Below are 21354 nucleotides of genomic sequence, written 5' to 3'. Positions count from 1 at the left end.
TATAGTGCTGAAGGAGGCCATTTGGCCCATCAAGTCTGCACCGGCCCTTGGAAAGAGAACCCTACTCAAGCCCACACCTACACCCTATTCCCGTAACCCAGTAACCCCACTTAACCTTTCTGGACACTAAGGGCAACTTAGCATAGCCAATCCACCTAACCTGCACATCTTTGGACTGTGGGAGGAAACCGGAGCACCCAGAGGAAACCAACGCAGACACGGGGAGAACATGCAGACTCCGCACAGACAGTGACCCAAGCCGGAATCGAACCTGGGACCTGGAGCTGTGAATCAACTCCAGAAGTTGCTGCAGAAGTTTGTGGGTTCAAGCTCCACTCCATATAATCCAGGCTCTCACTTCAAAGCAGTACTAGAGAAGTGTTGCGTTGTTAGGAGTTGGGGACTATGAGACTCGTTGATAGATAAGTAGGGAGTTCGCCACCATTTTATCTTTTAAGTTGTTTGTTTGCTTCATTTGCTATTTGTGCCGCAGTTTGCCTGCGCACATAATAGTGACTACACTTCCAAACAAACAGTAATTAATTGGATGCGAAACAATTTGTACCATCAAACTGACTTGTTTTGACAGTTAGCAATGTAATAGAACCATATTTTGGCCCACCCCCACAGTAGAACGACAAATTTAATGCACCGAGGTTTTTTTCTCTTCGCAAGTCCCAATCCTTCCAGACAGGCAACAACAAAAGTGTGATGGAAAATGCTAAATGTAATGCAAATTTGTAACATGGACATTAAAATGCAACATAGAAGTGAAACACATAAAGTACGCTCCCTGTTGGTTCAGTTTGCAGCCAAGCCACATCGAACAAGACGTTCGGCCAACTCATGAACTTGAAGCCAGCCACCCTGAAATGAAATGAATGAAATGAAATCACTTATTGTCGCAAGTAGGCTTCAAATGAAGTTACTGTGAAAAGCCCCTAGTCGCCACATTCCGGCGTCTGTTCGGGGAGGCTGGTACAGGAATTGAACCGTGCTGCTGGCCTGCCTTGGTCTGCTTTAAAATCCAGCGATTTAGCCCAGTGTGCTAAACCAGTCCCTGACCATAGCTGACCAGACTTGTAACCAGCCATCATCAGCAGGCAGCCACAACCTAACAAAACCAACCAATCACCAGCACCTCTACTAGCCAATCAACTGTGCAGCACGGTAGCACAGTGTGTGAGCACTATGGCTTCACAGCCCCAGGATCCCAGGTTCGATTCCCGGCTTGGGTCACTGTCTGTGCGGAGTCTGCACATTCTCCCTGTGTCTGCTCCGGTTTCTTCCGGTTGCTCCGGTTTCCTCTCACAGGTCCCGAAGGACGTGCTTGTTAGGTAATTTGGACATTATGAATTCTCCCTCTGTGTATCCGAACAGGTGCTGGAATGTGGCGACTCGGGGCTTTTCACAGTAACTTCATTAGTGTTAATTAAGCCTACTTGTGACAATAAAGATTATTATTATTAATAAAAACTGGCAACTGAGCAGAAGACCAGGAGAAGGAAGAAGTGATATGAGTGGCAACAGTAGAAGAGAGCATTACAAAACTCAGATGTACCTCACACCCCTCCCCCAACCTCATTTGGAATCCTTCTTATTGCTGCCCTTTCACAAGCGACACATTCTCCCACTTTATATCTCACTGTGCAATCTGCCACTTTTGTAGCGGGGAGGAATTCTGTTGGTTGGGTGTTTATAATAAAATAATAGTAATCTTTGTTGTCATAAGTAGGCTTACATTAACACTGCAATGAAGTTACTGTGAAAAGCCCCCAGTCGCCACATTCTGGCGCCTGTTCGGGTGCAGGGAGGGAGAATTCAGAATGTACAAATTACCTAACAGCACGTCTTTCGGGACTTGTGGGAGGAAACCGGAGCACCGGGAGGGAAGCAATGCAGACACGGGGAGAACGTGCAGACTCCGTACAGACAGTGACCCAAGCCGGGAATCGAACCTGGGACCCTGGAGCTGTGAAGCAACAGTGCTAACCATTGTGCTACCGTGCTGCGAGGCTGTATGAGGATATTTGTGGCAATTGTAAAGAAAGCTTGCCTCAAAAACTTAAAAGTGGGTATGTTCTGTATATCTGTGCATCCCTCCAATTGCACCCCTGCCAAGTCCCCAGCTAACAGAAACATTCTTCTTCCCTCATTCACTAAAATCATTCACCATTTCTCTCACTTTACAGAATCAATCTTCCTCACCCATTTCATCTGGTCTTGTCTATGGTGCTGCGTGGTTGAGGAATCTACTACCATGGGCTGGATTCTCTGCCGGCGGGATGATCCGTTTTGCCGGCAACCCGGGAGTTTCCCGAAGGCGTGGGGCTGCCCTACAATGGGAAAGCCCATTGACCGGCCGGGATAACGGAGAATCCCGCCGGCGTGGTGAACCTGAAATGTGACGTGGCGGGGCGGAGAATCTTGCCCCATGTGTCACCTTAATAATGAACATCTCAAGTTGTTCCAAAATGGAAATTATGTCAAAATACAAATATTGGGCGGGATTCCCCCCTACCCGGCGGGGCGGAGGGTTCCGGCGTAATGGAGTGGCAGGATCAGTATGGTTTGCAGGCTACATACCCGCCTCTGCCATAGTGAAGACCATGGCGAAGGCGGAAGAAAAAGAGTGCCCCCACGGCACAGGCCCGCCCGCGGATCGGTGGGCCCCGATCGCGGGCCAGGCCACCGTGGGGGCACCCTCCGGGGCCAGATCGCCCGCGCCCCCCCCAGGACCCCGGAGCCTGCCCGCACCGCCTTGTCCCGCCATTCAGAAGGTGGTTTATTCGACGCTGGCGGGACAGGCATTCCAGCAGCGGGACTTCGGCCCATCGCGGGCCGGAGAATCGGCGGGGGTGGGCCCGCCGACTGGCGTGGCGCGATTCCCGCCCCCACCAAATCTCTGGTGGCAGAGACTTTGGGACACGGCGGGGGCGGGATTCACGCCAGCCCCCGGAGATTCTCCGACCCGTTAAAAGTTATATGCAGTGAGCACAAGGGTGCAATTAGACCAGACAACTCATGTGGCGAAGAATATTGAAATAAACCCTCTCTGAAGAAGACTTGTACGGACTCAAAACATTGAATCTGTTTTTCTCTCCACGGATGCTGCCCGATCTGCTGAGATTTTCCAGCTCTTCCTGTTTTTATTACTGGAGTAGTCAGACTTGATGGGTTGAATGGATTGTTTTTGTGCTAGAACACCTTCTCATTCAATTTCTGGGTGGAAATTTGAAATCTTTCATTGCAGGAAAATAGGTCATCAAGACTGTTTAACACCTTTGTCTCCCACAGTTCCATGCACAGCATGAGAACAACCAGGTTGAAATAACAGTGAAACAGGGACAATAGAAAGTGAACTGTGATTGACCAGTAATGAGTGAAGTTTAAAGTCCCGCTGATTTTTATTTGCAAAGGTCAACACCAGTGTCATGATATTCAAACACACATCACAACACACACATCATGACAGACAGACCAACAGACCAATTAGCACACATAACACGACAGCCAATCACAGACAAGAGCAGACACAGTATAAGAAAAGAAACACGACACCTCCTGGTCAGTCCATCTGGAGACAGGACAAGGCCAGGACCTCATTCACAAGACACTCACACAGTCACCACGTGCTGAGTACCAAGTCAGATGTGTAAATAACTAGTTGGAATAAAACTGCGTTGTACCAATCGCAACCGTGTTGGTTTGTCTGTACCTCAGAGCACCCAACACCACAACCAGGTGTAGAATATTGCAAGTTTGCCCAAAATGGGATGTGTTAGCATTGTATGCCAGGCTAATCTGAGAAACAGTTTGCTGAAGTTACTTAAAGCTGACACATTGAGAAATGCAAAACTGATCTGTGCATTGAAGAACACCTGAGCTTAATGAGTCAAAACTAGGTCAAGGAAATGAATGGAACTTTCTTAATTCTGTCATTGAAGACCATGCCATCAGCTGCCAAAGGTCTTAAAGTCAGGAAGTCCTACTCTAAGATTTTCTACCACTCTATTCTCCTTTAAAATGTTCTTTGAAATCTACCTCTTTGAGCAAGCTTTTCATCATCTGATGACCACATTCAAGTTAAGACCATGTCAAGTTGCATAAAATGCACTGAGAGAAAGACAATCACCCATGTCAAGCTCAAATGCTGTTAGCTCTTACCAAGAATTGCCAGGACCATGTTGTCTTTCAGAACTTCCATTGAACCGGAACACACAAAGTAGTTTGCTTGCAAAGCATCACCCTGTCTGATGAGGTACTCTCCTGGGGCACAGAAAGATGTTTTGATATGGAGCGACAATGATCTCAGGCACCCACGACTGGCTGATACGAAGAGGGGTAACTGCAGAATCTCCTTGTTCAGGTGCATGGCAATGTCGGCTCGGAGCTCATCTGGGAAATCTCGTAGAAGCTGCAGAACATGAAGTGAAGATTTGAACTTAAATCCCAGTATGTGATTTAGTAAAGGATCCAATTCTCAATAGTGTAATTAATACCATCCTATGAAGTTAGGAGATCTTTTTTTGGATGTGTTCCAATTTACCCATTTCTATCAAAGACAACAGGTAGCCTTCGCAGATTTTAAACTTTTGATGTCAGTGGACAGTAGTCTGAAGGCACAAATTAAATGGAATTGAATGTGGGGGACAGAGGTCTCGCACCCGGTGTTGACAGCCGGCAAGAGGCCAGTGTCACCTTCTTTGGTTAAGGCCCACTGAATGAGTGGCCAATAGCGGGATCAAGGACCCCGGTCACCCACCAGAGGCTCAGAATTAATTCTTTTTTTTTCAATTAAGGAGCAATTTAACGTGGCCAATCCACCTACCCTGCACATCTTTGGGTTGTGGGGGCGAAACCCACGCAAACACGGGGAGAATGCGTAAACTCCACACGGACAGTGACCCAGAGCCGGGATCGAACCTGGGACCTCGGCACCGTGAGGCAGCAGGGCTAACCCACTGCGCCACCGTGCTGCCCTAAAGGCTCAGAATTAATGAGGGACTGGACACTGAGGGCAGAAACGGGGTGGTGGACAGGATGATGGAAGGGGGTTTGGAGGGTGGTGGGGGTCAGAGTGAAGAGCAGGAGGCTGTTTTTCAATGGGCTACACATTACAATGCCAGGCACACAGTCACCTCATGGTGACCACCCTCTGGCCCTTTAGGGGGCATTAATTGGCCTCAGAAGGAGACCATTCACAAGTCTGCCCAAGCTAGATTTAATTGGGGAATGCAGGGGAAAGCACCCTCCCACCTGATTAAAACCCTCCCTGACTCCAAGCTCAATGCGGCGGAGGACTTGTAAATTCCACCCATTGTCTTTTACTCTTTAGCAAGTCAATGGGCTAAACATTGCCCTGGAGTAGGATAAAAAAACAAACCCACATAGATTTACCATTGTGCAACATCACTGAGCAATGTGATAGGGGTTTATTCGAACAATTCCTAAGTCGCACAACTCTCGAGAAATGTCCGGTCGAGTCCTCCTGCTACTGCATGTACAGCTCACAGAGGCTGGTTCAGAACTTCAACAGCAATGGGGAAGGAGCAAGCTGACTGCCTGCCCTATTAGCTAGACTTTCTGCGTGGCCTTGAGGTATTGCCGAATGAGTGTACCTTTATATCAAATATATAACCAAAAGGATTCAACAGTTTTCAATTCGAGTTGATTCATGCTAAGAAAAGGCGGTCCTGTTTTCTTTGAAGTAATCTCAATTATGGAAAGATTTTACTAGCCACATCCCCATAGTAGAACAGTAAAATAATCAACCAGGACTGAAATCAGTGAGCGACGTATCCTATTATACCAACACCCTTTCACTTTAAAGTTCAATGCAGTTTAAACAAAGGTCTTCTCATTTTGCCGAGGATCAAAAAGCAAATGTGTTTTGAGAAGTTAATAATTTCTCAGTGCAGATAGATTAACAACTTAACCTGTACAGATCTCTTTCAGTACTCAGCATTGCTTTCAATACCTTATTTTCAATCTCATACTCCACAATTACGGTTTGAAAATTAGATGTAATCGTGCAGTAGGTAGCAATAGTCTAAATTCAAGTAGTGTGGTATTTTGAATTCAAGTAACACGGATGTAGATATGATTAGTCCGAATTCATGTATTAGCCATTGATCACCAGATCTGGTTGGAGCACAGGAAGTACATTTGGGCCTTATTACACTAAAAACATCCTGAAAAGCAAAAATAACCCCAACCTCTTTTCTTCACTGCTGTCCATCTCCTTAAACCCCTCTCCGCTACCTCTTCAACCTCAAGCCCGAAGAGCTCATGAACATCACTGATACTGAGACTGAGACTATTTGCATAGCTGCCTTTATAGAATTACCTTCTTCCCTTTGCCCTCTAAGTTAAGCATTCTCCCCCCCACAGGCTCATCCCTCCCCTAGCCCTGAACTCGCATATCTCTCTCTCTCTCCCGCCAACCAGCCCCCCCCCCCCCCCCCCCCCCAGCCCCTCCCATGGTATCTCGGAGACTATCTCATCCATGGGCCAATCTTCCACTTGTTTCACTAAATTCCCACCGACAACAAAGCTTCCATTCCTGCCCCCCTGTTGCAGATGTCGCAAATACTTTCTGCTCCTCTGGTACTGTTCCCTTCTCTCGGTATAGCATGAATGGAAATAATACACTGAAATGGTGTACGAGGTTAGGAGTTTGGACATTTGGACCAGAATTCACTATTTCAAATTTCAATTTGAAATTCAATTTGATTTTCTACCGCTAGCTTACTTTTCTCTGAGCCCACGCCCAGACTTAACCAATCAGGTCTAGTGAGCATCAATAATAATCAAACAAAGAACAACTGAACACCATGCATGGCAAACAGACTTTCGGGTAAGTTAAAAGTTCCTCAATCAAACTAGATGAACGTAAGGGCAGAAGCCCAGGATGTTTACCTCATTGGCATTGATCCCATTATTCACTGACCATGTTGTCTGAAAATATTCTAGCATTCGCTGTTTGAGCTGCTGAGGAAGGTGATGAACTCGAATAAAGTCTTTCAGGTCCTTCATTCGAGTGTGGTAGAGCGAGCGCCTGGAGTACATGCGCTGGATGATGGCGGTAACATTCCCAAAAACAACGGCGTGCATCAGAGCTGCAAAGAGAAATGGAATAGGCAGAACAGGGAGAGGAAGGGAAGTTAAAAACTGGCCTCTGAGGAGTGAACAAGAATCAGTTCATCGTTATTTGGCTGTTCTTATCCCCAGCATTTTCAAGAGCTGTTAGTTTTAACTGTAAGTTTAAAGAGATAAGGATGGTTTTAAAGGCGAACAGAGTCAGAGAGGCTAGGGGACAGGGGTGGGGGGTGGGGGGGGGGGGGGGGGGGTGGATGAATTCCAGATTTTAGGGATTGTTGTCTGGAGAGGCAGCTACCAATGGGTGGGGCGAAAGAAATGCGGGATATGCAGAAGGCCAGAATCAGAGGAATACAGAGTTCACAGAGCGTTGCAGGGCTAGAGAAAGTCACAGAGATAGGGAAGGGGGTGAAACCATCAACAGTTTTGAAAACAGAAATGAAACTTGTAAAATTGAGCTGTTGCAGTCAGAGGGCCAATAGTGAGCAGTGAGCACATAGGTGATGGGTGAATAGAATGTGGTGTGAGTTAAGGTACAAATAGCAGAGCCTTGGTTTAGCTCAAGCATAGAGAGGCCTTGATGGAATGAATACTGAGAGGCTGTTTACTTAGACTGACTCTCTCGAAGTAGGCACCATAGTCTCAGGATATGGAGCCGGCCATTTCAGACAGAGATGAGGAGAAATGTACTCACTTGGAGGGTTGTAACCCTTTGGAACTCGTTACCCATGCTGACATTTTTGGACATTAAAGGAATCAAGAGATAGGGGGATGGCGGCAATTGCCAAAGTTCAGCCACAATCCTATTAAATGATGGAACTGGCGAAAGCATCTATATTGCTGACTCCTATTTATTATGGTTTTTTTGCCATCTTTATGTAGCTGACCTCCAGAATTAGCCTCCATGGGAAGCTTTGCTGCAGTCATATTGTACACAAGCTGTTGTCTTCCCTTCAGTTGATATGGCACTCATAGGACATAGAACATACAGTGCAGAAAGAGGCCATTCGGCCCATCGAGTCTGCACCGACCCACATTAAGCTCTCACTTCCACCCTATCCCCGTAACCCAATAATCCCTCCTAACCTTTTTGGACACTAAGGGCAATTTAGCATGGCCAATCCACCTAACCTGCACGTCTTTGGACTGTGGGAGGAAACCGGAGCGCCCGGAGGAAACCCACGCAGACACGGGGAGAACATGCAGACTCCACACAGACTGTGACCCAGCAGGGAATCGAACCTGGGACCCTGGCGCTGTGAAGCCACAGTGCTAACCACTTGTGCTACCGTGCTCCTGCTTTATAAGAACACACAAAACAGGAGCAGAAGTAAATCATATAGCCCGTTGACGCTGCTCCGCCATTCAATACGATTCATGGCTGATCTTGGCCTTCAGCGGCTCCATTTTCCCTCCTGCTCCCCGTATCCCTTAATTCCCCGAGAGACCACAAATCTGTGTATTAAGCTGGAATGCTCAAACATTTTCAAAACATTCTCAGTTTCTTTCCCCATTAAAACTATAATAACATAGGAGCAAAAAGTATAACCGGTGAAGAGATGAGCAGGTTCCTGAATGTGCAGAGGGACTTACTTCCTCTTTACAAGCAAGGTGAACTAGCTTGCAAGGCAGTTCACCTTGATGATACTATTCTGTCTGATCTGGTGGGTGCTGACTTCAAGAAGCAACTGGACCAGTTCTTAGTTGGGGCAGAGGCTGCACCATATAGAAGATAGGCAAATGAATACATGGTAAATACATCAGTTCATGTGATTGACTTCACTATTGATCGGGTCTGAGAAGAATTTCCCAGAGATCCCCCACCCCCCCCCCCCCCCCCCCACCCCAGCCCCCCACCCTGGCCCAACCCCCCAGGAGCCCCCAATGTCTCTGGGTTCCTTACTATTTTCTCCCTCCCATGAGATGGTACGGCCGCAGAGCCGGGGACAGAGAAAGGTGGCGGTAGGAAGTATCGCGACAAGGTGCTTTCTCAATTAAACATGTGGGGTTGGCCCGATGGACAAATGGCTTATATTGTGTCTGTTATTTCTGTAAGTTCACATTGGAGAAGAACATGGCTGGACTAGGTTACTTACCCCCGATAAGCATCGTGCAAATCGAAAATATCTTCTCCGCATCGGTGTTTGCCGAAACGTTTCCAAAGCCGACGCTGGTTAAGCTGCTCAGGGTGAAGTAGAGGGCAGCAATGTATGCACTTCTGACAGACGGGCCACCGACAGAGTTGTTTGTGTAAGGCATCTCCAACCGTTTCCCCAACTCATTCAGCCACCCTGTGGAGGGATAATCAGAAATCCAAAAAGTACAAAAGTGCAAAACCCCATGTGGGAAAGACATGTTTGCAGACCTGCATTTAGCCTACCAGGAAACTAGTCATATAGGCATAGTGTGGACCAGTGCATTTAAAGGTCCAGAACCAAAGATAAATTCATACAAAGGCTGTTATATTCTGGCCGTTCACACCAGTGGGATCTTCCGGTCCTGCCAATGGCACGGGTTTCCCAGCGGTGAGGGGTACCTTCACGGGAAACCCTATTGACAACAGCAGGACCTGGAGATCCCATCGCCGGCCGATGGCAGGCTGCCTCCGCTGCCGCAAAACACGCAGAGGGTTTGCGTGGAAAATCTCACGCAAAATATATATTTTTTAATGACTTTCTAAAATAAATTTCAAGTGCCCAATTCTTTTATTTTCCAATTATGGGCAATTTAGCATGGCCAATCCATATACCCTGGACAGATTTGGGTTGTGGGGATGAGACCCACGCAGACTCGGGGATAATGTGCAAACTCCACACGGACAGTACCCGGGGCTGGGATTGAATCTGGGTCCTCGGTGTCGTGATGCAGCAGTGCTAACCACTGTGCCACCGTGCCGCCCCTTTAAATTACAATTTAACATCTCTGAGATGCCCAACAATGTTGGCAGTTACCTTATAAAAGGAACACATCTTAGGCGAAGCAAGGTAGTGAAGTAATAGAAGTGAAGGCTAAGAATGTGAAAGTTGTATACTGGCACTATGGAAGCATTTAGGGCTGTTTCTTACATTTAGGGTAAGGTGAAGGAATGAAGCGGGTGATGTGAGCTGCTTTGAATCCTGCCCAACAACAAGCTTGAATGGCTTGGTTGTTAAAGGTTGATGGTAAACTCATATTAATTTACTGGGAAGAAGGTTCAAGGTGTTCATGCCTGAGGACAATGGCAGGGGCATCTGTGATGACGTTAGGTGGATTGTTAATTTCCAAGTCCCACAGGCAGGTGTTAGGAATGATTTTACTAATGATTATACTTTAAACTGTCCATTTCATTTTAAAATAGAATGGAGTTGGAGATCTAAAGGATAGCTAACTAACTAGCATTTCAGCCTGGGTACAAAGCCCATGTGATTCATGTAGCTATGGAGATGGGTTTTGAGTGGGGACGAATCCATGGCGAGCCATTCTATTATTGAGTTACCGGGTCTTTCCTAAGATATCCCTGAACCTGACAGACAGGCCAAGAGCGAGAAAGAGAGAAAGAAAGAATGGAGAGATAGAGGCGGCTAGATTCCGCTGTTCAACACACAGAACCTCAAGTTGAAGAGAACAAGCTCATGAGGACTTAAAGAAAAGTCTGGGAGATTCATCTAGCTTTGCCTAGATGGGGGGGTTCCAGGGTAACCATCACCATGAAGGTCAGTTCAGGCATTAGAGGTTTCTCAGCTGGAGAAGGAAAATGGAAGCAAACCATCAGGAGCTTAGAAATGCCAAACTTACTGCAATGAATTTCTGTTGTTTCGATTTCACTGTTTTGAAAGCTCAGCTTATAATTCAGATATTGTTACTTCCTTGTTGTCTTTGCCGGCATCCTCTTTTTAAAGAATTTAAAGTGCCCAATTCTTTTCTTTCCAGTGAAGGGGCAATTTAGCGAAGCCAATCCACCTACCCACGCACAGACACGGGGGGAATGTGCGAAGATCAAACCCGGGTCTTTGGCACCATGAGGCAGCAGTGCTAACCACTGCACCACCGTGCTGCCCTTGCCTACATCTTTATAATTGTGATATTTGTCAATACATTGATCTATTATCTTTAGCCTGAATCCAGTGGTCTAACAGAGAGAAGGTCCAGCTATCAGGGCTTTAAAAAATGTTGGAGTTTCTGTGCAGAGCTAGGTGGAGAAGTTGCAGGGGTGGCACTGGAGAAATAACATGTGGAGGTGGTGAATGTGGGGATAAGAGCTTTAGATGTAGTGGGTATAAGATAGATGTGTCATCTGGATTGTAACGGATGTGGCCAGGATGTGATCTATAAAATGTTACATTTGCGGAGTCCTCTGTGCTTTCCATGTTTGTCGAGCTCCATTCTATGACACGCAATCGCAGCATGCAGAAATATCTGGCATCAGTAAAATGTGAATTGTTGTAAAAACATAACTGGTGCATTAAAGATTGTGGTGGTGGCTGGGGGGCTGAGTGGGGGGGTGTGGGTGTAAGTGGGGGTGGGGGAGTTAGCTGCACCTTCATGCAGCTAAACCTAAGGGACTTCATTTTCACACTGATGTGGCTAACAGGTAACTGTCCTTGTAAGTGGGCAGGCCAATCACTCAGTTCAGGAAAACTAGGGCTGAGCAATAAATGCCAGTCTTGCTCATGACGCCCACATCCAAATTGTTTACAATGACTAAACGCTGTACACGTCGACCACTATTTGTAGCCTCAGAAGCTGCAGATTTCTGTGCCATGAGCTACAACCTTAATCCACAACTAAAGGAGTTCCTTCAGGTAGTGCCCTTCGTCAAACCTCCCACAGCTATTTCATCAATGATCTTCCCTCCATCAGAAGGTCAGATGTGGCGATGTTTACGGATGATAGCACAATGTTCCAGCATCATTTACACCTCCGAAGCAGTCCATGTCCAAATGCTGTAGGACCTGGACAACATTCAGGCTTGGGCTGATAACTGGCAAGTTAAATTCATGCTAGACAGTGACCATCTCCAACAAAAGAGAATCTAACCATCTTCTTTTGACAGTCTATGGAATCACCTATGTTGAATCTCCCATTATCAACATCCTGGAGGTTACAATGGACTGGAAACTGAACTGAACCAGCCATGTAAATACCGTGGCTACAAAAACAGGCCGGGTTGGGAGTTTTGTAGCAAATATAGAATATCCAGGATAAGGCACCCCATGCACCACCTTCAATATTCAGCACCTTCAACCTGCATCACCAAGGCACCTTCAACAGCACCTTCCAAACCCGTACCTTCTTCCATCTGGAAAATGAAAGGCAGCAGATGTATGGGAACACCTCCACCTGCAAGTTCTGCTCTAACTAAACACACCATCCTGACTTGGAACTATAATCCTTTTTCCTTCACTGTCGCTGGGTCAAAATCCTGGAACTCTCTCCCTTCTCGCACTGTGGGTGTACTTGCACCACATGAACTGCAGCAGTTGGGGAATGTCGATTGCCACCACCTCATTGAGGACAATTAGCGATGGGCAATAAATGCTGGCCTTGCTAGAGATGCCCAGAGTCCATAAAATAATTTTTTTTAAAAGGAAATATTCTTTTTCTTGACTCTCCGTAGGTAGAGGTGATCGGCTGTTTTTAATTATTATTGTGGATCATGGTGTTTAGATGCTAAACTAGCCTGCTCCTTTACGGCCACTGATCAGGTGCTATGGCGGAGAAGTTAACATAATCAAAAATTGATTGCAGCTTGGCAAGCAAAGTTTTTAGATAGTGAGAGGTTTGTAAATCTCCAACGCCAAAGTCAGGAAAAAAATAGCTTGACTTCTTTCCTTTCAGCGCTCTGAGAACATAAGAAATAAGATAGCAGAGGTAATTGGGCCGGCCAAGCATGCTCCATCTTTCAATAAGAACCTCCCTCATCTTCAACCTCAACACCACTTTCCCATGATATCCCCATAAACCTTTGATTCTCATAGGCTGGGATTTTCTGGCCCCTCCTTCCAGCAGGATCATCCGGTCCCCCGAATGCGACCTCCTCATGGCAGTTTCCCCGGAAGTGCGGCCAGCGAGCAAAGCAAATGGCTATTCATAGAATTTACAGTACAGGAGGCCATTCGGCCCATCGAGTCTGCACCGGCTCTTGGAACGAGCACCCTACCCAAGCCCACACCTCCACCCTATCCCCATAACCCAGTAACCCCACCCAACACTAAGGGCAATTTTAGACACTAAGGGCAATTTAGCATGGCCAATCCACCTAACCTGCACATCTTTGGACTGTGGGAGGAAACCGGAGCACCCGGAGGAAACCCACGCACACACGGGGAGGATGCGCAGACTCCGCACAGACAGTGACCCAAGCCGGGCATCGAACCTGGGACCCTGGATCTGTGAAGCAATTGTGCTAACCACCATGCTACCGTTGATTTTAGTGGCTCCGGAAGATTCCAATGTCAAGTTGCCTCCGCCGCTGCACAACCCTGGCCTTAGTGTCTAAAAAAAACCAATCAATTTTGAACTATACTCAAAGGCTGTGCATTCAAAGGCTGTGGGGGGATACAGAATTCCAAAAATATACGTGCCTCTGAGTGAAAAGAAAATGGGCGGGACTTTCCACGCTGCGTGTTTTGCTGAGGTGGTCCATTATTGGCTAGTGGCGGGATCTTGGCAATGATTTTTTTGGGGATGCAGGTTCTCAAAAGTGATATCTGGTGTTAGGCTTCTGGAGGATGGTAGATTTTTAAAAAATGGATCCATATATCCGATCCATAAGCGAAAAGCAGGGTCTGAGCATTCTCTACACATAGCTGTGCATGAGGCCGGTGTATATTTACCTGCTGCGAGAAGGCAACACATTCCAATCGCACACACAAGTGTAGAATATGGTCCATAGAAAATCAAACAATGGGAATTATTGTGTGTAACATGCTTCAGTAACTCTGATGCAGTGTGCCAACATTTTGTGTCGTGTTGACACAGCTGAGCAAGTACATTTCATGTTTCCAATTCAACTTGATGAAATTTTAATGGTGTTAAACGGGATGTGATGCTTGGCGCAATACGATACAAGGATTTAATTGTACAATCATTGTTGGAAGGAACATCTTGGCTTAATTCATTGCTTCAGTCTTTTATGCCCAATCAATTTTAATTTTTCTGATTTGAAATGTGATTGTTGGACGAGATAGACTGCAGATAACAGTCTTGGCAGTATCATGCTATGTCTTTGAATAGGTTTAACACTACACTGCCATTCTGTTACTTTTTCAGAATTAGGATATTAACCCTTGGGAAGACAACAAACCTTGCCAAAATAAGCAATTGAAAAAAATGGCACAATGGAGATTGTGTTGACTCGATGAGATTTTGGTAATGAATATTATTCAGCTGTATATGCCGAGATTTTCCAACTGCTATTATTTCAATAAATATGTTGTCACCAATGTTGGTGTAACATTGATAGAAACGTCTGGACTTTGGCATTAATGGTGCAAAGACAGATGCTGCATGAGCAAATTTCCACGCCGCAATTTCTCTTCCAATTTCCAGTAGGTTTCTTCTGATCTCCTATTCATCTGAGGCTCTTGTTGAAAACCTCTAATTGAACTCAGAAAGAAACAGCAACTGGATATTTTGGTCTTAAATGATATCCAAAAGGTTATATACAACTGCAATTTGTAAGTGTTCATACGTACCTTAGCAAGGAAATAATTCATGATATGTAAAACAGCATAGAGCTCCTATACTATAAAAGAACTGTACCTACAATAAGCAACCGCACCAATGATCTACTTTAAAAAAAATTTGTTTATGGGATGCGGGCGTCGCAGACTGTGCCAGCCCTTCCCTAATTGCCCTTGAGAGGGCAGATAAGAGCCAACCTCATTGCTGTGGGTCTGGAGTCACATGTAGGCCAGACCAGATAAGGATGGCAGATTTCCTTCCCTAAAGGACATTAGTGAGCCAGATGGGTTTTTGTGACAATTGACAATGGTTTCATGGTCGTCATTAGACTTTTAATTCCAGGTTTTTATTTAATTCAAATTTCACCATCTGCAGTGGCGGGATTTGAATCTGGGTCCCCATAACCTGGGTCCCCAGAGCATTACTCTAGATCTCTGGTTTATGAGTCCAATAACAATACCACTGCGCCATCGCCTCCCCTAGTATCTTAAATTAAGCTCTTGAAGTGGACTAAATAGAACCAATATTCAAGAAGACCTATTCCCAAATAGACACTCATAGTGGTCTGAAGATGGACAATGCTGTCATGAATATAGGCCCATCTTCCAATCAATAAAGGCGTGTAGCTTTATTACATATACGCTCAGCTTCCAATCAATAAATATTCGGATGGGCGGCATGTGGCACAGTGGTTAGCAGTGGGACTGCGGCGCTGAGGACCCGGGTTCGAAGCCCGGCCCTGGGTCACTGTCCGTGTGGAGTTTGCACATTCTCCCCGTGTCTGCATGGGTCTCACCCCCACAACCCAAAGATGTGCAGGTTAGGTGGATTGGCCACCCTAAATTGCCCCTTAATTGGAAAAAAATAAACTTATAAAAAAGAATAAATTAATAAATAAATATTTGGATCATTTATTCCAAGGTGGATCCATGTTAAGTCAAACATTTGTCTAGACTTACCAATGTCCCACGTTTGTGGATCATTCACTTCCATCTCCCTCCTGCCAATGATGTACCAAATGCAGGCCATCCAGTGAGCGAGCAATGCAAACATTGACATGAGAAGTGTGAGGACCATAGCACTGTACTGGGAGTACCGGTCAAGCTTCTGTAACAAACGCAGCAGTCGTAACAAGCGCACAGTCTTCAACAAGTGAACCAGGGAGGTCTGAAACACACATTAGAACAACAACAGTTACACTGGTTCTTTGGTGTCACTGAAATTTTTGTTGGGGGCAACATTTAAACTGACATCTAAACTAGTGCAGGGCACTTACTTTGAGTAACTAAATTATCTATTAACCACAATGTCTAAGTGTGGCATAGACACCAAAAACAGGACAATCAAGAGGGGTAAACATGTCTCTCTGCACTATTTTTAACAAAGTCGTAAGTAAGGTGGGTTTGATGAAGAAGCCCTTCTGGGCCATCTTTCCAGGATATTAATCATCATTCCACCAGAAACACAAGAGGCAAATAAGCCAATATCTCAGCCACAGCCAGCCTCTAATTTATAACTGTAACCCTGAGTTATTTTATTCTTCTACCCTGTGATATCTGAAACCACTGTATTGGATTAAATGTAGACCTGTTCTCTATAAGCAGGCTTACAGTTTGGTTAAATGTAACATGCTAAGGATATCTTCCTTCAACATTTGCACACAATGTAACCCATGTCCAAATGTCCCTGGTATGCACTGGCTACAGAGGACATCCTTGAAGTTATTTATATGTTTCTTCTTTCATTAGCCTTTCTGTATTCTGAATAAAACAGGGGGCGAGCACCCAAGGATGTAAATTTAAATTAGTGAAGAGCTAACTTAAAACAGATTTTGGGAAGAATTCTGTGAAGACAAGGTACTGAAGGCAAAAACACTACAGCCGTTCAAAATGTAGTGGGATGTGATGAAAACTATTAATTAGCTGTACATTCCTAGATTTTCCAACTAATATTGCTTCAATAAATATGTTGTTACCAACTTTGAAGTAGCGCTAACAGGAAAATCTAGGCTTTGGCACCAATGGTATAAATGGTACTCCCAGTACAGCGCTGTGGTCCTACAGGGAGGAATGAGATTTTCTCATAATTAGGCTTCTCGTATTACAGTATGTTTGCTTTTTGTGATTCCCTCACCCCAAAACCAATTTGATCAGGGATTCGAGTAAGCAACTTGATTTCAGGCTCCTGATGGCATCACTGTTTCTTGCAAACTTAAAGAGGTGAGTGAGAGTAAACTCATGTGGTTTAGTTTCCATTAATACCCCTTCCTCTGGAAAAGCATCTTGGCAACTTTGGCACCATGACATGGCCGAGGTAATGGGAAAGTTCAATCCAAGGTACAGCACATTGCAACACTCCTCTTCCATGCTACCAGTGTATGAATAAGAATGATCACCTCTGCCACTGAAGGTGGGACGAGGCAATGTTTACATCTGGTTTGTTAGTCTATTTGTCTGTAAAAATACCTCAAAATCTAATGGATGAATTTCATCAAAACTTGGAACACCAATAGGGAAGAGCTGATTAGTTTTCGGCAATAGGGCAAATTGACTTTTTTTTCAAAGAATGTTGTGTGGTTTTATTCAGAATGTCATTGATTATTTTAGAATGTTGTGGATTGTCACCACTACTGTGGTGGAATTTGTCACAGCTGTCAAAATGTGAGCAGAATTTTCAGAGCAGATTGTTGGATGTGGGTTATCCTGGGGGAGTGAGCAGTGAGTTGAAAACTCTTAATAAAAATGATTTCTTTTTTATAGCTCTGTAACCAGACAAGGAGAAACCTCAAGGGAGAGTTGTGGAACTATGATACCATTCAGTTAACACAGCATGGTGGAAGTGTGTGCTTTACTGAGCACCCTTTTCACTTGTTCCTAGCGTAATTCTTCTTTTCAGACAAGCATATATATGGGGGAGTTTTCACCTGTTATATTCTGTACTCAATTCCCACTACACTGCTCCCCTGTAGAGAGAACCTCTTGCTGAGGTACCCTTTCCAGAGAGCGAGACAACTCTTCAATATCTCAACCTGTGTCCATCCTTCATGTGAAGCCTGGATAATGAAGGTTGGTAGGTTACTCCCTGGGAGTGATATCAACTGAAGCCTCTTCTTGCCATGGTTCAATTTCTAGAAGGGGTAAATCAATGGTAACCAGGGGCATGAACTTTGGTTTACTTTCTCTGTCCCAGGATTAACAAGTCCCAAAGACTGTCTGAGCTGACACTTGCCAATTCAGCAGAGACTTGGAATTAAACCAAGTTCTCATGGTATGACTCAGGGACCCAGTGGCAGCTTTAACTACCAAATTGTCATGGAACCAGTCAATCCATTCAATTTTATGAGAACTTCAAGTCTTAAAACAGCATTTCTCCAGTTTACAATGTTCACTCCATATCTATTTGAGTTGTATAACTTTTCTGTGGAATTCAATATAACAGAACTGAAGTTTACAAATTTAACCATTTAACAAGGCAGATCCCGTCATTTTTGAATTACAAGATTTTATGACTTTAGATAGAAAATATTTCAGGTATTATCACCATACTTTATAAAATAATCTTCTTAAAATATGCTTGTAAAAATAATAACTGTATAATTCATTTCTCATTACAAATAAAACAAATTCAATGGCTCTTGAACATACTGCAGAGTGCTACCATTTTAGCATGTAAATATTGCCACACTGGAAATAACTGAATATACTGTGGAACATCTTTGCTAAATGCATCTGTGAAAATTTATGGTAGTAAATGCTTTTTCTGCACTTATAAAATGATACAACCCAAATCACACACTGTGTTAACATATTAGTGATTTTCTTTCCTGGTAGATGTAGATTTTTAAAAGCCCACATAGGCAGACATTCCCTGAAATTCTTCAATAATCACTTAGCACAGGTTGTGCTCCCAAGTAATTTATTTTAATACTTTCACAGGATGTGGCCATCAATGGCTCTGTCAGCCTTTAATACCCATCCTCAATTGCCCTTGTGTTGCTTCTTTTATACAAGGTTCATGGAAAATATGAGTGAAGGCAAAAGACAGTGAAAAGAGCAGCCAATACAAAACTTCAATTCCCAGCAACAAACATGTACATTTGTGGAAAGTAAAACAAGATCTGGATAGGAAAACCAGGTTAAGGTGCTCATTTTCACCTCTTTGCTGATGTTTGTGAAAAGGTTTGTCTGGCCATAGAGTTGGGACTTTTAATGTGACGGAAAATGGAAGAAAATATATCCTTCAAAGTTAAATTTATAATTAATTTATAAAGTTATAGGGCATGATTCAATGGAAAAATGTCTATGAGTCATTTGGACTGTGATTGGCAGGGTGTTTCTCAATGGCTGCATTGGCGAGACGTGACGCGTATTCAAAGGAACTTAATGCCATAAATGAGCCCCCACGAGGTTCTTGGCATTACTGGCTCGCTTGCAGTCCAATTCACCGGGCCCACGCCTCAGCCTCTCCCTGCTAATAAGAGGGAGCTGCTTTTAAACGCTCCCTCACCACTCACTCCCAGTCAACACACATGCATGGCAGCGCGCAGACCTGCTCCTCGCTTTGGGGATGCCGACGTTGCCACAATCGATGTGAGACGGGCCACCCTATTCCCCCAAGGGGGTTCGAAGGACCAGCACAGGGTCAGCAATGATGCCTGGGAGGCAGTCTGGGCAGCATGACCAGGCCGACCGGCGTCCAATGTCGTAAGAAGGCCAACGACCTCCACTGAGCTGCATGGGTAAGTTACCATCTCTCTCTCCTGGCATCAGTTCCGCCTGCCAGCCCTCAAACAGACCCCCCCCGCCTCCCCACCTCCACCCAAATCACTGGCTGACACTTTGCACCCTCCCCACATCTGGGGCACGATTCTCCGACCCCCCCCCCCCCACCGGTCGGAGGATCGTTGGGGGCTGGCGTGAATCCTGCCCCCGCCGTGTCCCGAATTCTCCGCCACCAGAGATTCGGCGGGGGCGGGAATCGCGCCGTGCCGGCCGGCGGGGGCGGGAATCGCGCCGCGCCAGTCGGCGGGCCCACCCCCAGCGATTCTCCGGCCCGCAATGGGCCGAAGTCCTGCCGCTGTCAACCCTCTCCCGCCGGCGTGGATTAAACCACCTTTTGAACGGCGGGACAAGGAGGCGCGGGCAGGCTCCGGGGTCCTGCGGGGGGGGGGGGGGGGGGGGGGGGGGGAGGCAGGGCGATCTGGCCCCGGGGGGTTTCCCCATGGTGGCCTGGTTGGGGCCCACTGATCCGCGGGCAGGCCTGTGCCGTGGGGGCACTCTTTTTCTTCCACCTTCGCCATGGTCTTCACCATGGCGGGGGCAGAAGAGACCCCCTCCCCTGCGCATGCGCGGGGATGATGTCAGCAGCCACTGACGCTCCCGCACATGCGTCGCCCGGCGAAGACCTTTCGGCGCCGGCTGGCGTGGCGCCAAAGGCCTTTCCCGCTAGCCGGCGGAACGGAAACCACTCCGGTGCGGGCCTAGGCCCTCAAGGTGAGGGCTTGGCCCCGAAAGGTGCGGAGACATCTGCACCTTTGGGGCGGCCGGACGCCGGAGTGGTTCCCTCCACTCCATTACGCCGGAACTCCCCGCCCCGCCGGGTAGGGGAGAATCGCACCCCTGATCTTTGTGCCCTGGCACCCACCAGCACTATCCCTTCATGTCCAGATGCAGTGCCCACACATACCGCCTGCTATAGATCTCTGACCCATCAAGTGTGCAGCTCACAATGCCCTCTCTTTGACCCCACAGGAGAAGATAGCCCATAATAAGCAGGAAAGGGTGAAAATGGGGGGGTGTGGCGAGATGCCAGGAGAATGGAGTCCTCACCCCCTATGAGGAACAGGCCCTGGGATTCGCGGGCTTCGACGAGCAGAGAGCCGTCACTGACAGCGAGGTTGGTCTGTGCCACAGAGGTGAGGATCCACTGCCTCTTCACCCAGATGACCTGTCTCAAGTGAGTTGTTCAAGTCAGACAAAATGATCCTTCCCTCTCCCTGACCACACGTTCATTGTCTCGCAGGATCTCCATCTGATGAGGCCGAGTCATCCGGAGCCGTTCCCCCCCCCGAGCCACCCAACTGACCACCTCGAAGGAGAGCTCTGAAGACACTATCATCGAGCTGTCACAGCTATCACTCCCACCTTCCACCAGCGCAGTGACACATACCTCAGTGGGCGACATTAGTGGACAGGCTTCTAGGGCACAATCTAGTGAGTACCACACAGTTGCTGTTGCGCATCAGGTGGAGGCAGGAACATCAAAAGCAGTTAGAGGTCTGCTGATCCCAGGACTCAGCTGTGTCCCAGTCAGAAGCTGAGCCTCTGGATAAGGATCTCACTGAGCTGATGCAGATGATAGGCCAGAGCCGTGACATTCAGGCGGGGATGTCAGTGACATTCCAGCGACTGTGTAGCCAATTGGAGGAGTCCCAAAGGCTTTGGGTGCAGGAGGTGGTGCCAACAACGTGTGGCACCGAGGCCAACACTGCTAGGGTGGCGACCATAGTGGAAAGCCTGCAGCTTGAGGTCAGTGTCTTGATTGGTTGTGCCCAAGGCATGGCTCAGTCTGTGGCAACCATGGCTAAGG

At 46.5% G+C, this 21354-nt stretch overlaps 1 protein-coding gene across 1 annotated transcript in view; it reads right to left on the bottom strand.

Annotated features, from left to right (window-relative positions):
• kcnh4b (potassium voltage-gated channel, subfamily H (eag-related), member 4b) overlaps positions 1–21354 on the bottom strand; it is a 237984-nt gene that overhangs the window by 71664 nt on the left and 144966 nt on the right. Inside the window, exons 7-10 of the mRNA XM_072487319.1 lie at positions 15726–15933; positions 9198–9392; positions 6922–7121; positions 4168–4417 (exon numbers count right to left, since the gene is read on the bottom strand). Coding sequence (XP_072343420.1) covers positions 4168–4417; positions 6922–7121; positions 9198–9392; positions 15726–15933 — 853 coding nt within the window. The remainder of the gene's footprint in view (positions 1–4167; positions 4418–6921; positions 7122–9197; positions 9393–15725; positions 15934–21354) is intronic.

This window comes from Scyliorhinus torazame, chromosome 21 (assembly GCF_047496885.1).
Source record: "Scyliorhinus torazame isolate Kashiwa2021f chromosome 21, sScyTor2.1, whole genome shotgun sequence".
Taxonomy (NCBI): domain Eukaryota; kingdom Metazoa; phylum Chordata; class Chondrichthyes; order Carcharhiniformes; family Scyliorhinidae; genus Scyliorhinus; species Scyliorhinus torazame.
Note: the sequence above shows the minus strand (reverse complement) of the source record. Positions and strands in the feature narration are given on the sequence as shown.